The sequence below is a fragment of the Mobula hypostoma genome, chromosome 9, assembly GCF_963921235.1.
Source record: "Mobula hypostoma chromosome 9, sMobHyp1.1, whole genome shotgun sequence".
NCBI lineage: Eukaryota > Metazoa > Chordata > Chondrichthyes > Myliobatiformes > Myliobatidae > Mobula > Mobula hypostoma.
In genome coordinates this window covers 14,400,089-14,416,092 of record NC_086105.1, presented here as the reverse complement: position 1 = coordinate 14,416,092, position 16,004 = coordinate 14,400,089, and the positions used below count along the sequence as shown (strand labels likewise).

Sequence of the window (16,004 nt, the reverse complement as noted above, 5' to 3'; positions counted from 1 at the left end):
GGAGACTGTGTTGCTGCCCGCTACTTGGAAGCATCGGAGTTGGTGCAGTATAACCATGGGAGATTGTCTCGGACATTTCACTTGCGAATTCAAGAATCTGTTGGACAGTGATAATGCAAGTTGCCACAGGCCTCTTACCCTTGTCTGGTGGAAGAGCAGTCAACACGGGAGCTCTGTAGCCTCAGTTGTAGCGAAAACTAGGCTTCAAACCTGCTAAGGTAAGAGTTTCACAAGTGCAGGGCATGGGTGGACCCAATTGCAGGACACAAACACGTTTTGTGGCGCTAACAAGAATTGAGTTTATTAATCGCTACTAGGAAAGCAGGGAAGCAAGGATTGTTCAGAGGGAGATCAAGGAGTGAGCAAAGCAGAAGCGGGAATAAGCGTGGCTAGACTTGGACTTGGACTTGGAACTCGGAACATGGAACTCAGGACCCGGACTTGGAATTCGGGACCTGGACTTGGAACTTTGGACCCAGAGCTTGGGACTCGGAACTTGGGACCCAGAGTTCGGGACTCGGGACTTGGAACTCGGAATATCAGAGCCTGGACTTGGAACTTGGAACATCAGAAACCTGGATTTGGAACTCGGAAGATTGAAGCCTTGACCTTTCTTAGACACATGACATGGAACACTGAGCCAGGGTTCCTCCTTGGGTACAGGACATAGGGCAGCGATGCTTCTTTTAGACACAGGACACAGAACACTGAGCTGGGGCTCCTCCTTGGACACAGAACACTGAGCTGGGACTCCTCTTTTAGACACAGGACACAGAACACTGAGAGACAGAATTCCCCAACTCAGAGTAGCGGTAAACGGCCAGACCTACTCAGTGGAGATAGGAACACGAAGAGACAGTTCCTCACTCAGGGTAGCGGCAAACGGCCAGACCTACCCAGTGGAGATGAGGACACGAGGAGACAGTCCCTAACTCAGAGTAGTGGCAAAACGGCCGGACCTACTCAGTGGAGACGAGGACACGAAGAGATAGTACCACACAACAATAGACAGTTCATACTTTGACACAAAATGGCTCCAAGTAGTGGCAAGCCCTTGACGTGGCCTAGGAACTACAGACAGCGGCTCTAGTCTCACTCCGGCGAATTAACCTGACAGACCCGCTCCGGCGAGGTAGTTTAGTGGCTCGATCAGGTAAGGGAACTTAACAGGCTGGCTCTGGTGAGGAGAGGCGATTTACTGGCACTCGCTTCGGGGAGAAGACTTGAGTAGCTCCGGTGATGTAACTTGGCTCGTTCCGGCGGGTGACTTGCTTGCACTTGCTTCGGTGACATCCGATGATGATCTAGCGCTGAGTAGCTGTAAGCTCGACACTAAATACTGCTCGTTCAGCTGAGACTCGAGTGCCTTTAATTACAGAGCCCAAGAAACACAGGGAAACAATGAATTAAGGAAAACAAGGAGTCAACGGTCCTGATTGTGACACAAAGTAAAAATTCAAAGGGACCCAGAGAATAACTGAACAGAACCGTGACAGAGAGATGTGGAAGTGCTACAGCATAGTTGAGCTCGACTGGGGCCTGGCCTCGCCCATTGGTGCTGCCCTCTCATGTTCAAGCGGTGGAATGACAGGCTGGATTGTGTGCATCTGTACACTGCCAGGAGCCTGCCCTATTGATTGCTGGAAGTTGTCACTCAGGGTTTTGGACTATATATAATTTTTAAAAAAGTGAATATGCTTCTCTGCCCGATATTTTGAATTATGTTACTTGCTAATTTTGTATGCTTGTTTGCTAATTTGAATATTTTGCACCTCGGCCCCAGAGGAATGTTGTCTCATTCAGCTGTATCTGTGTATGGTTTGAATGATAATTAAACTTGATTTGATGTTGGCATGTAGAGAATTAATTGTTATGGTAGCACAATTGTAGAACCTATATGGGTAAGGTTGTTATTGAGATCAAAAAAGCTTCAGAGGCAAGGAAACTGAAGATAAAACAGAACATTGCCAGAAAAACTCAGCAGGTTAGGCAGCATCTATGGAAACAGAAAAGAGATAATATTTCAGCTCGGAGACTCTTGTTATTAGGACAGGTAATAAATGAAAGTGAAAGATGATGGAATAGAGCACAGTAAGAAAATATTTTGGCAAGTTATATATAATCAGAGTTTAAGATTAGAATTATGAAGGTGAAAACAATGACAGCAATATTTAGAAAGAATGTTAGCAATGGTAAGCTAAGGAAGCTGGTCTTAATTGCACTGTTTGCCATGGAAACAACACAGAAATGTCTTATTTTGAAGTCCTACACAGTGAGGAAAAACTGAACAAAAATAACTGAAGGCAATAGCAGATGAACGTTTTAAAAATTTAGTCACCTGTAGATATCATCTTCAGTTAAGCCATTAATATCACCAGCTGCTCGAATGTCTAATTTCTATGTAACTTGACTTATGTTCTGCATACGTGACAGTGTGACCTGGGTGTGTGTGGTGTAAAAACAATATCCTCTTGTCATCTGCATTGGACATTTATGTCTTTTGCATGTGTGTGCCTTCAAGCTCTCTAAAGGAAGAGAGGCAAACATTTCCTGGATCATAACCTGTTTTATTTCTCGGCATGTGCATATATAGTATGATAATACACAATAAAATAACTTAATCCAAAAAATTTCATTCTACTTTCAGAGTAATGAATCAGAAACATTGTTATAAGTCTGGAACTATATATAGATGAGACTGATAAAAAATGTCAGATTTCATACATGAAGGACAATGAAGTAAATATTTTAAAATGAGAATCTGGTAGTTTCATGATCACAATGACTGATATTTACCTTTTGGTCCACATTTCTTTAATTGCTTTAATTTAAACCAGTTATCTGCCATCATCAGCATCAGTAACAGTAGTGTATACCTCATATTAGTTCAGTTTGCTTAAGCCACCATTTCCTGTCTTGCACACAGCTTACATTAGGGTGGCTAATGTAACCCCACTTTTTAAAAAAGGAGGGAGAGAGAAACCGGGGAATTATAGACCGGTTAGCCTAACGTCGGTGGTGGGGAAACTGCTGGAGTCAGTTATCAAGGATGTGATAACAGCACGTTTGGAAAGCGGTGAAATGATCAGACAAAGTCAGCATGGATTTGTGAAAGGAAAATCACGTCTGACGAATCTCATAGAATTTTTTGAGGATGTAACTAGTAGAGCGGATAGGGGAGAACCAGTGGATGTGGTATATTTGGATTTTCAGAAGGCTTTTGACAAGGTCCCACACAGGAGATTAGTGTGCAAACTTAAAGCACACGGTATTGGGGGTAAGGTATTGGTGTGGGTGGAGAATTGGTTAGCAGACAGGAAGCAAAGAGTGGGAATAAACGGGACCTTTTCAGAATGGCAGGCGGTGACTAGTGGGGTACCACAAGGCTCAGTGCTGGGACCCCAGTTGTTTACAATATATATTAATGACTTGGATGAGGGAATTAAATGCAGCATCTCCAAGTTTGCGGATGACACGAAGCTGGGTGGCAGTGTTAGCAGTGAGGAGGATGCTAAGAGGATGCAGGGTGACTTGGATAGGTTGGGTGAGTGGGCAAATTCATGGCAGATGCAATTTAATGTGGATAAATGTGAAGTTATCCACTTTGGTGGCAAAAATAGGAAAACAGATTATTATCTGAATGGTGGCCGATTAGGAAAAGGGGAGGTGCAACGAGACCTGGGTGTCATTATACACCAGTCATTGAAAGTGGGCATGCAGGTACAGCAGGCGGTGAAAAAGGCGAATGGTATGCTGGCATTTATAGCGAGAGGATTCGAGTACAGGAGCAGGGAGGTACTACTGCAGTTGTACAAGGCCTTGGTGAGACCACACCTGGAGTATTGTGTGCAGTTTTGGTCCCCTAATCTGAGGAAAGACATCTTTGCCATAGAAGGAGTACAAAGAAGGTTCACCAGATTGATTCCTGGGATGGCAGGACTTTCATATGAAGAAAGACTGGATGAACTGGGCTTGTACTCGTTGGAATTTGGAAGATTGAGGGGGGACCTGATTGAAACGTATAAGATCCTAAAGGGATTGGACAGGCTAGATGCAGGAAGATTGTTCCCGATGTTGGGGAAGTCCAGAAAGAGGGGTCACAGTTTGAGGATAGAGGGGAAGCCTTTTAGGACCGAGATTAGGAAAAACTTCTTCACACAGAGAGTGGTGAATCTGTGGAATTCTCTGCCACAGGAAATTGTTGAGGCCAGTTCATTGGCTATATTTAAGAGGGAGTTAGATATGGCCCTTGTGGCTACGGGAGTCAGGGGGTATGGAGGGAAGGCTGGGGCGGGGTTCTGAGTTGGATGATCAGCCATGATCATAATAAATGGCGGTGCAGGCTCGAAGGGCCGAATGGCCTACTCCTGCACCTATGTTTCTATGTTTCTATGTTTCTTACCTGAAATTCAATTTTTGATGGACTAAGGCAGGTTCCTACTTCCACATCCATGATATTAACCAGCTCCATCTCAGTAATTCCTTTACTCTTCTGTGTAATGTACTGAATATCAAAACTCCAGCCCCTACTCCATTTTGCTCCTTTCCAGCACTGTTTTCTGTCATCCTGTTCTCCTAACCTGCTTTGACTATTGATGCCCAGTAATTCATGATTAGACCTCATCAAACCGTTGCGTTGGAGAAGTAGCCATGAGAGCAGTGGAATGGACTAGTTGAATTGCTTTAGCTCTATGATGTAGGGCATCCATTTCCCCACTTATGAAGTGATGCCCCACAAGCTCTTATCTCCGCTGCAATCCCTATTGGGCTCTGCCCAACTGCTGTCAGCCTCATCTTCAGCTACCGATTCCCTGCTATGAAACTGCAAAAAAGATCTCCCCTTCTCTACCTCCCACTTCACTTGTTAACCTTTCTTAACACCCATCTTTTAAACTGCGATCAATATCATTTGGTTTCTCTTGGGTTGGTATCCGCTTCGATTGCTTTTTATTGTACATCTTAGGCAACATGATCAATAAACGTTGTGGTGATGTTTGGTTGATTGAGGTGTGGTAAATATCAATGAATGTTAGCCAATGCAAGATAAGTAACCAAAGAAAGAAAATAAACTCTGATAATGGAAAGAGTGTCATGAATTCTAACAATACCATGCCCAATTATGACAAGGGTTGTGAGTGATCATAATTGGGAGGCAGTCCTCACCACTTTGTAATCGTTCTGGATTCAACTTCTCCTACCATCAGCTTTGCAGGGTAGTGGCTCTTCTATTTTTAAAATTGATTCTTATCAGAAATCAAATTGTAGTTTAAAGTGAAACTTTGGTAATCAAATGAAGCATAGAATTTGTATGAGCTAAAGTTAATTCAGACAGCAGTATTAGTAATGATACAATTTTGGTTACTGTATTACTGAAGGCTATTTAATTTGATTCTATTTAAATATATAAATCATTTTCAAGATAAATTAATGGAGTTTTTTTTCATCTAGGAAAGTAGAAACTCGACGGAATCTATATATCCTGGTATGTTGGTAACAGATTCCACTACGTTGACTTCAGAAAATGATACAGTCATTATTACAGAGTTTGATGAAGGCTCCGCTGAATTGTTTTCTGAATTACCGTCTACTTCTTCACCAATTGAAAAATTAATCACTGTTAGTTCAGATCTATCTGGGACATCTACTATACGTGAGAAAAGTTTGGCTCCATCTCTGCCTGATCAACTAACATCACATGAGCAAATATATTCTGCTCCACTAACATATACTAAAACTGCACTCCCTAGTACAATGCACTCAATGCCTGCTATGGGCTCCACTACATCCTTTACTAAACAAACAGTCAGCCCCATGGGACCTCTTGAATCTCTTCCTACAGTCAGCGTGAATTTCAAGCTGAGATCAATGTTGCATAGAAGATCAGTTATTCCAGTTGTCAAGGCAGGTGGAATTTCCCTGCCTCCAAGTTCTTCACCTCTTCTTCCTCAATGGAGGCTTCTGCCTAATGGCCTTCAAAATATCTCCAAAGGTAAATAGGTCACAGCTCCAGTATGTGGCTACAACAGGTGGGGATGACCCAGTGACATGGTGATGTAATTACTATACATGCTTGCTCTTTAGAGTCAACAAAATATTTTCTGTTGAATGTACCTATATTTATCAGCATGAGTAATGTTTGATCTTTTCTAGAAGAAAAAAGAGGTTTAAGAAATAATAGCAGGCTTCTGGGTTATAGAAAGCATTTAACTAATTTTATTTTCTGTAATAATTTTTAAATTGTATTTTATTTAAAAACAATTGTAATTGTTAAATTTCATGAGGGAATTTTAAATGTTACTTAAGCTGTATTTATTACTGCATGTCATTCTCCTGGTTCCTTATTGGTTTCTTCCCCCATTTTTTTCCTGTTTCATTCTGTTTACAAAAACTAACTTTTCTGAATTTTACTAAATGTGAGAAAGTGAAGTGTGGTGAAGTTGTTCTTTTTCTACATAATGCAGGGAGTGAAATCAGCCTACAGGTCATCGACCTCTCATCTGAGCAGCTGTCATATGTTGTAAGAGAACTGGTACCCTATACTGATTACATTATTAGTGTATCAGCGTTCACCATTGTCGGAGAGGGACCACCAAGCAGTGTCTCTTTAAAGACAAAACAATATGGTATGTTACTAAGGAAACCATGATGTTTGTTCAAGAAGATAAAATAATATTTTGGATGCTTTAAAGTTGACTGTACATTTCTTTTTGCTATTTTAGTACCAAGTTCAGTGCAGAACGTAACTTATAAAAATCTCACTTCTACTTCAATATTAATATCATGGGAGCCACCTGCTGCACCTAATGGCATAATAACTCATTATACACTCTATGCTCTGGAGGAAGGCACAAATGAAGCATTCCAAAGAATTGTGATAAGCAACAACATTACTCTAACAGGTATTTTTAAAAAAGCAAATACGTTTAAATATAAAAGTGCTATTTTAGGGGAAAATTTAATCTTTGGCAAGTTATTAATCTGCACAATTTTAAATACAAATTATCAAGTTATGATGCACACCATTAAATACTGTAGTTAAAAATGTAGTGCCTAAATGTTGGGAAAACAAAATTTGAAGTTAACCGAAGAAAAATAGCATTGTTTGAACTGCAGTTCACCTTTCTGCTGTGGGCAGATGCAGGGACAGAGGGCTGTCCTTAGAGTTCCCCTATAACTTACCATTTGTGAACTAGATGTAGACCATTGCAGAGTGGTACCCTCATTTCAACTAAGTTGTTGGGTGATTCCTTGCTGATAATGTGATTCTCGTTGCATTTGAGAGCATCATTTTTTTTGCTTGAGTCACTTCGTGATTATCAGTGGGAGTTTCCAAGACCCTCCAGTTAGCATGGAGAGTAGGGGTATTTTTGCCAGCCAGTGGTGTGGTGGCACCCACCCCAGACTTCGAGACGAATGGTCCCGGGTTCGACCCCACCCAGCTCCTTGCATGCTTTCCATCTGTGCTGAATGGAACATTGAACTAGCAACTCGGCCTCATAAAAAACAGAGGAACACTGAAGAAATGGCAAGGTTGCTGCCCGATGTGGAAAAGAACAACGATATGGGTATTTATAATAGATAATGTGTCTTTCATTGCATTTGACAGCATCGTATTTTTATAGCTTGAGTTAGTTTGTGATTATCAGTGGGAATTTCCAAGATCCTCCAATTAGCATTGAAAATAAGAGTTTTAAGAATAGTAGAAAATAAATACTACTACTTATTGTCTCCTGATATTTTAGAGACAGTTACTAGTGTGAAAATCTCTGTGCAATGTATAACAGTTCACATATGAGAACATGTAGTTTAGTTCACTGTGTGACCCTGGCCTTAACTGCTGTACCTGATAGTTGATGTGTATGATATACAAGTTTGTGGATTGTATTGAGATAATTTCAATATATTCATCTCAGAATTTTTACAGATAGACATAATGACATTTTTTTCCTTCACAAGCTACAATTGTTTTCTTTTCAACTTGTAGGTTTGAAAAAGTTCACAAAATATAAAATGAGAGTGACAGCATCTACCTCTGTGGGGGAAAGTGATGTTTCTGGTGAAGATGATGTTTTTGTGTGGACGCTTGAAGATGGTAAGAAAGGATGGTTGATAACGCATATAGGATCCTGGGATTCATAAACAAAAATATAGAGTATAGTACAAAAGCAAAAGATTTGTGCAGATTACTAGAATATGCCTTCCAGTTCTGGTTACGCACATTGCAAGAGCATGCAGAAGAGATTTAAGACAATGGATTCAAAGTTGTAAGGTTTGACCAATGGCTGTGGGCCTCCTCCTACTCTACTGGTCTTCATTTCGTTCTGAATTCTGTTGCTTGCTTTTGTTATTTGCACAATTTGTGTGTTTTTTTTCCTCACCCTGCCCATCAGGTGATTGGTGGTCTTTTTAAAATGGGTTATTTTGGGGTTCTTGTGGCTGCCTATACGGAGACAAATCTTGAGATTGTATAATCTGTACATACTTTGATAATAAATGTCCTTTGAACTTTGGACAATGTTTCCGATGAAGAATTATTTCAGGATGTATATTGTATACATTTCTCTGACATTAAGTGTACCTATTGAAATTGAGCTTGGAGTTCTTCTTCTAGGAGCAGACAAGGCCGAGAGGACATTTAGTAGAAATGAACAAGATCATGTTTAAATTTAGTAAACAGAGGGAAGCTGTTCCCATTAACAGATGATTTAAACATCAGAGGGCACAGATATAGAACTTTGGGCAAAAGATAAAATGGCGATGTGAATTAAAAATTTGTCAGACGAGTAGTAGTGACTGCAGTGATAACAAAGGACCATTCAAGGTTTTTGAAAGAGAATTGGATACGAGGCAAATGACTGATGGCTGTGGGGACTGAATAGGAGAATGGGCTTGATCTACGGTGAAGCAGGCTGAATGGCTTTTTGCAGGATAACAATTTTGTTATCTATGAAAGTTTTGAAGTTAATAAGATTCTAGGTTTGCAATCAATTCCATTGTTAAATTACTTACATTCAGTGCCACAAAGCCGGATGTAGGAACTATGTATTTATTTTCTGTCACTATTGTATTTTGTTTTGCATATTTATTATGGGTAATTTGTCAGGTAGGTTAGGGCGAGGTAGAAGCGAATGAGTATAGTTATGTATTCACACTTTCTTTCAGAGCAGTTTAGTGTAGGTAGAGGCAGCTGGAATGATAATTTATTTTGTTGACCACTTAAGAACGTGTAAATGCTCTTAACTATGCTAATACCTCCAACACTACTGTTTAGAACGCATAATTCATTATTTTAGTTTTATTAGTTTTATAACATCACAAGATTGTTCATCTTTGGTGCTTTCTAAATAAAAGAATGAATGTATGTACTTCCTTCAGCTTAGAACTTCGTTGTTGTGGATAGCACATCATACAGTGTCAACCCCCCCACCCCCACCCGCTGGCCTAGTCTCTGAGCAGTTTTAGTTTGCTTTGATTGTGTTGGCCAGTTGACCATTAGAGATCCTGGACAGTGAATGCTATGAATTCATTAATACCATGGACCACGTAAATCCTCAGATGCCAACCAAATTTAATTTATTATAAGTTCACCCGCTATGACTGGACGTGCTTAAGGAAGGTACAGGTTATGGTTCAGTCTTAAGATCGGTTCCTACTGTGCAAATGCCTAAACCTGTTGGCTCAGCCTCACTGTATCCTAAATAGATGGGCTGAATTAGTAAAGGCAGTAAAACTTCAGGTCATTTATCGTACTTTAGGATACTTCTGTTAAAAATTATGACAGCACCTGATGATGTTGCAGACATTTCTTCATGAACTTTCTGGACTCTCCCCCAATCTAAAGGTAGAACAAGTGGAATGAAGTAAGCTGGCTATGCGTTTGAGATGTTTAACCCAAATCAATAAGAGGGGATTTCAATTCAACCTTTTTGCCAAAAGTGGTAAAATTTATTTAACAATGCCATCATTCTTTCTGATTAACTGAAAAGTGACAAGAAAGAAAAATAATGAAAAGAAACACAATTTACCAATGGAGATTTGCCTCTTCCAGCATACTTTGTAATATTCCTGTTGTTTTTGAGAGATTTGCAGTGAGCGTTGGTGACAAATATTACAATCTTATTGTGCTGCTATTTCAAATCTTAGTCAAATATGTAGATTTCAATTGACTCAATTTATATATTCAGTTCTATGATTAAGTGTTATAAGTACAAGCAAAACAATCTTTGAAAAACATGTTTATGTTTTTGTTGTGCTGCACAGAACCGGAGACATCTCCTGAAAACTTAACCTTCAAGAATATAACGGCAACATCTGCTCACTTGAGCTGGTCAACTCCAGAGAAACCTAATGGAATTATTATATACTTTGAAGTCATGTATGCCAATTATACTGAATCCTTTGTACTGAATAGTACAGCAACCAGTATTTATCTAGAAAACTTAAAGCCGTTTTCCCCTTATAACATCTCTGTGAAAGCATATACGAAGTATGGCCATGGGGATCAAACCTCCTTAACTGTGCTTCTGTTGACGGAACAAGGCAGTAAGTGCTTTTCTGTACTACTAAGATGGTTCTAGGCTATTAAGAGTTTAGATTTTTGCCAAAAAAAAAGTGGAAGTCCACTGCCGTTACTAGGAAAATACATCAAACATATTTTCTGCAGCTGGATTACAATTTTGATCCAGTAAAAAGCCATCTGTGGTGGAAGTTGATATGCCTTTAACTGTTTGCTCAACCAGGAGAACTGCTTTCATTCAAGAGTTATTCATTTCACTGGGGCCTGCTTTTTCATTCACAGTAAGGGCAAAGGGTTAACATTCAACTAGCAAAATACTCCTTCCATAATCTTTCCGGTGGAAAATGTTCCAACTTTTTTCTTGATTTCTTTACAGCTTCTAGTAGTCTGTGTTTTAATGTGATCCACAAGTGCATTAGTTCCACTGAAGTAGCAGTTTCATGGAACCCACCAGTGAATACCAATGCCATTATATATTATTCCACACAGTAAACCTTTGGAATGTCTCGCACTCCAGTCAAATCCTCGTCGATAAGATGTCCAAAAATTAGTGAGATTTCATAACTTTTTTTCCCAGTAAACCTTCACTGTTGCTGATTGTATAATATGTTAAAATGGGAATGCTGCAACTAAAATTCTGAGTAGACTTTAAAAACACATTGATGTACACATCAGAAAATAATATCCAGCTTTCTTTGTATTTCACAAGGGATTGTAAATGTGCATATGTTCTAAACTGGTAATTAAACTTGTTGTATCCTACAGAAAATCCTGGCAATTCTGGACAATATTTCTCACCCTGTGCTTGCCACCTTGGCTGAACAGAGAAGCACTTTTAGTAATAGACTAAGATAACTGCACTGCTCCAAAGAGCGCCATGTGAGGTCATTCTTACCCACAGACATTAGGCTCTATAATGAGTCAACCTATAGCAGGGGAAGTGATGACCTCCCCCCCACCCCCCCCCACCCGTTAGAGTGTTTGTGGAAACTTATTTTTTATGCTTTCTACTTCTCTTCTAATATTTATATCTGTGCACTTGTAATGCTACTGTGACAGTGTAATTTCCTTTGCGATCAAAAAAGAATCTATCTATCTATCTAAAATGTTCACTTCAGATAATTCTTTTTGGGATATGTGATCTTTTAGATGCCTTATATAATTCTCAGTTTCACTCATTCCGAAATTATATTCATCATGTATGATCTACTCGTCTGTGCTTATTCACTGTCCTTGATAGTTCAGTCACTTCTGCATTCATGCCTTTTACTTTCAGTCTTGATTGTGGATATCATATAACAGTGCTGATATATTTTTGATTGATTTCATTTAGCATCAAGACTAGGGTGAAATACCTTCCCAATTTTTTTGTCAGCATTAATTTTAACCCACCAAATTAATGCAATAGGATTATTTAGGCGAGACCCGACGCAGACTGGGAGATCATTTTGCTGAACACCTACGCTCTGTCCACCAGAGAAAGCAGGATCTCCCAGTGACTGCACATTTTAATTCCACGTCCCATTCCCATTCTGATATGTCTATCCACGGCCTCCTCTACCGTAAAGGTGAAGCCACACTCAGGTTGAAGGAACAAGACCTTATATTCTGTCTGGGTAGCCTCCAACCCGATGGCATGAATATTGACTTCTCAAACTTCCGCTAATACCCCACCTCCCCCTCGTACCCCATCCATTACTTATTTATATACACACATTCTTTTTCTTTTTCTCTCTCTCCTTTTTCTCCCTCTGTCCCTCTCACTATACCCCTTGCCCATCCTCTGGGTTTTTTCCCCACCTCCCCCTTTTCTTTCTCCCTAGGCCTCCTGTCCCATGATCCTCTCATATCCCTTTTGCCAATCAACTGTCCAGCTCTTGGCTCCATCCCTCCCCCTCCTGTCTTCTCCTATCATTTCGGGTCTCCTCCTCCCCCTCCCACTTTCAAATCTCTTACCAGCTCTTCTTTCAGTTAGTCCTGACGAAGGGTCTCAGTCCGAAACGTCGACTGTACCTCTTCCTAGAGATGCTGCCTGGCCTGCTGCATTCACCAGCAACTTTGATGTGTGTTGCTTGAAATTCCAGTACCTGTAGATTTCCTTGAGTTAGTCTTTGAATTTCTAGTTTTCCCTTCACTATTTGCTTTCACACTGCTTGTTAGTCAAACATTTTTTCTTGTGATAATGACTTTCAGTTATAATTTTCAGTACTGTCATGGGAGGACTGTGTCATGATTAACATAATCAAAATTTCTAAAATTTGTTTTAAGACATTAAGAGGAAGCGATTTCTTCTTCCCATAAAGCCACTGATGTACGGAGATTGGATTCAGAAGTGAATGCTCTATAAGGTGGAAGTGCTCACTTCTCAGCTGCCAGTCATGATTCTGAATGTGTTGTGAGTGGAGGCATTGCCCGAGGGACCTGCTCAGAATCAGGCCTTCATTGCTGAAGATAAAGATGCTTTCCTGTTTCTTGAGGTGCTTCATATGTAGTGGACGTACAGTTTGCAGACTCATGTGTCTGCCGGTGGGAGGATGGAAATCATCAGGCTAAATTTTCATCACAGCTTGGCTTAGTCAATTTATGGGCTGATTGTCTACTGCAGGCACTTACAGACAGAAGACATAGTAACCATTAGGAACAGGAATCCTACTAGTTTACCTTCCCTATTCTGGATTTTAAGAAATTGAAACAAGCCAACCCCAGAATATTAGTGATGGCAAACACTGAAATTGCACCAGGGGCTGATAATCAAACTGAAAAATTGAAATAAAGTAGAAACGCTAAAAATATTCACAGGTTAGGCAAAAATACAAAGAGTTAAACCTTCAGAAGTTACAACTTTGTATTCTTTAGATTTTGAAACTTTAACTCTTTTTTCTGTTGACTCATTCTAGCATTTTCTGTGTTATTTAATATAAAGCTATTGTATCTTAGCATTGCAGAGCTGAATAATGTTTTTTTTTGATTATTTACTCACAGTTCCTGAGAGTGCTCCTGAGAATATCACTTATATATTTATTGCTCTTCTGGATGTTTTAATATCCTTCCTTCCACCATTAACACCTAATGGAATTGTACAGTATTACACACTATACCTGTCAGCCCCAAATAATAGTGAGCAGTTCACTGCACACAGTACAAATCTGTCCATCACTATAAGAGGTAAGTTAATATAAGATCAATGAGATTAATTGATACCTTTTGATTATAGGCTTAATCTTAAAGTTTATTTTTTCATTGTTTACAAAGCATTAAAGTTTCAGAATTAGCAAACGTTTTCAAATGATGTGATAGCATATTAACTGGGATGAAGCTCTCACAGGACTTTATTTAAGAGAGTAAGTGACCTTTTAAAGGGATGTCACACCTCATGAAAAAATGTGCAGGATTTCTTTTGCTGATGTTCTTTAAAAAATGCAAAATGATAGAAAAGCTATAGGTCTTTCTTGTTTTGATAAAACTGTACATGTGAGATACAGATTTGATTTATATCTATCTCAGCTGTCCTTTCTTGCAGTCCATGATTAATCAGGACTTATATTGAATGGAGCATACTTCATAGACGTTTTTACAGAATTAGTAAATCACATGATTTTCTGATTTGCTTTGAAACCCTGCTGAAGGGTTTCATTCTGAAACATCATCTGTACTTTTTTCTACAGATGCTGCCCGGCCTGCTGAGTTCCTCCAGCATTTTGTGTGTGTTGTTTGAAAACCCTTTCTGATACAAGTATTGCAATGCAATACATGTTGAGGTTTTTCGACAGTTAAAGTCATCAAATTTGGATGCATTTTTATTCATCATTCTGCTAACTCATTGCACTGTTTCTTTCAGCACAACCTTGTATAGGGATCTTGGCTCCCTGTATTTTAGCATGGCCCAGCATGGCACAGGGGCTGGCTTGTCACTGACAGTCGGTTGGATTCGCAGAACCACTTTCGATTGCTGGTGTGACCTCACCACACCTTCATAGTCTGCGAAATCTGTCAATGTAATTGGGGCCTTTGAATGGTTGTGATTAATTTGAAATTGAATTTGGAATGAAGTTCAGAGGAAAGGTGCAAAATGCATTGAGGGGGAATTGAATTTCTAAATGGTAATCTTTGAAAAACCTTTGTTTTTCTTATTATCGTAACACTCAATAAATCAGAATAAGATGTACAATTTTCAAAAACAAGATGGATTACTGTGTGGAAGACCTTATAACTTTTAATGCCAGGTAGTAATAATAAATAAAAACAGAAATGTTGGAAGAATTCAGCCAGTGAGCCAGCATCTGTGGGAAAAAAACGATTACAATTTCAGGTCTGGAACACTTTCTCAGATCTGATATTAAAATTACATTTCTTGACTCCTAATTATAGTATTATATATGGGACTGCATATCTAACATCTTAATCCGTAATAAGAGTGATAGTAAATTTCAAAGAAGGTATGATATACTACACTGTGTAAGCACAAAAAGAAATGTATTTTCTATCACAAATGCCACAGGGATCGGTGCTGGGTCCATTGTTGTTTGTCAACAATATCAACAATCTGCATAATAATGCGGTAAACTGGATCAACAGACTTGTCGATGACACCAAGGTTGGGGGTGTAGTGGATAGTAACGAAGACTATCAGACCTTGCAGCAGGATCTGAGACCAGCTGGAAAAATGGGCTGAAAAATGGTAGATGCAATTTAATGCACACAAGAGTAAGGTATAGCACTTTCGGAGCACCAGTTTAATGCAGACAAGTGTAAGGTATACACTTTGGGAGGACCAATTTAATGCAGACAAGAGTTAAGGTATCAACCAGGGTTATTGCAACTCTGATAAAGAAGAAGAGGGAGTTGTATGACATGTATAGGAAGCAGGGAGTAAATAAGGTGCTTGAGGAGTATAAGAAGTGCAAGAAAATACTTAAGAAAGAAATCAGGAGGGCTAAAAGAAGACATGAGGTTGCCTTGGCAGTCAAAGTGAAGGATAATCCAAAGAGCAAAAGGATTGTAAGGGATAAAATTGGTCCTCTTGAAGATCAGAGTGGTCGGCTATGTGCGGAACCAAAGGAAATGGGGGAAATCTTAAATAGGTTTTTTGCGTCTGTATTTACTAAGGAAACTGGCATGAAGTCTATGGAATTAAGAGAAACAAGTAGTGAGATCATGGAAAATGTACAGATTGAAAAGGAGGAGGTCTTTGATGTCTTGAGGAAAATTAAAGTGGATAAATCCCCGGGACCTGACAGGGTGTTCCCTCGGACCTTGAAAGAGACTAGTGTTGAAATTGCAGGGGCCCCGGCAGAAATATTTAAAATGTTGCTGTCTATAGGTGAGGTGCCGGAGGATTGGGGAGTGGCTCATGTTGTTCCATTGTTTAAAAAAGGATCAAAAAGTAATCCGGGAAATTATAGGCCAGTAAGTTTAATGTAGGTAGTAGGTAAGTTATTGGAGGGAGTACTAAGAGACAGAATCTACAAGCATTTGGATAGACAGGGAC

The 16,004-nt window shown here is 39.5% G+C and overlaps 1 protein-coding gene across 2 annotated transcripts in view; it reads left to right on the top strand.

Moving 5' to 3' along the window:
• The window catches only part of ptprq (protein tyrosine phosphatase receptor type Q), a 184,360-nt gene that overhangs the window by 86,403 nt on the left and 81,953 nt on the right, over positions 1-16,004 (top strand). For both annotated transcript variants that reach the window (XM_063057759.1, XM_063057758.1), the window contains exons 27-32: positions 5,449-5,989; positions 6,462-6,623; positions 6,720-6,899; positions 7,985-8,092; positions 10,261-10,542; positions 13,499-13,681. In XM_063057759.1, the coding sequence (XP_062913829.1) occupies positions 5,449-5,989; positions 6,462-6,623; positions 6,720-6,899; positions 7,985-8,092; positions 10,261-10,542; positions 13,499-13,681 (1,456 nt within the window). The remainder of the gene's footprint in view (positions 1-5,448; positions 5,990-6,461; positions 6,624-6,719; positions 6,900-7,984; positions 8,093-10,260; positions 10,543-13,498; positions 13,682-16,004) is intronic.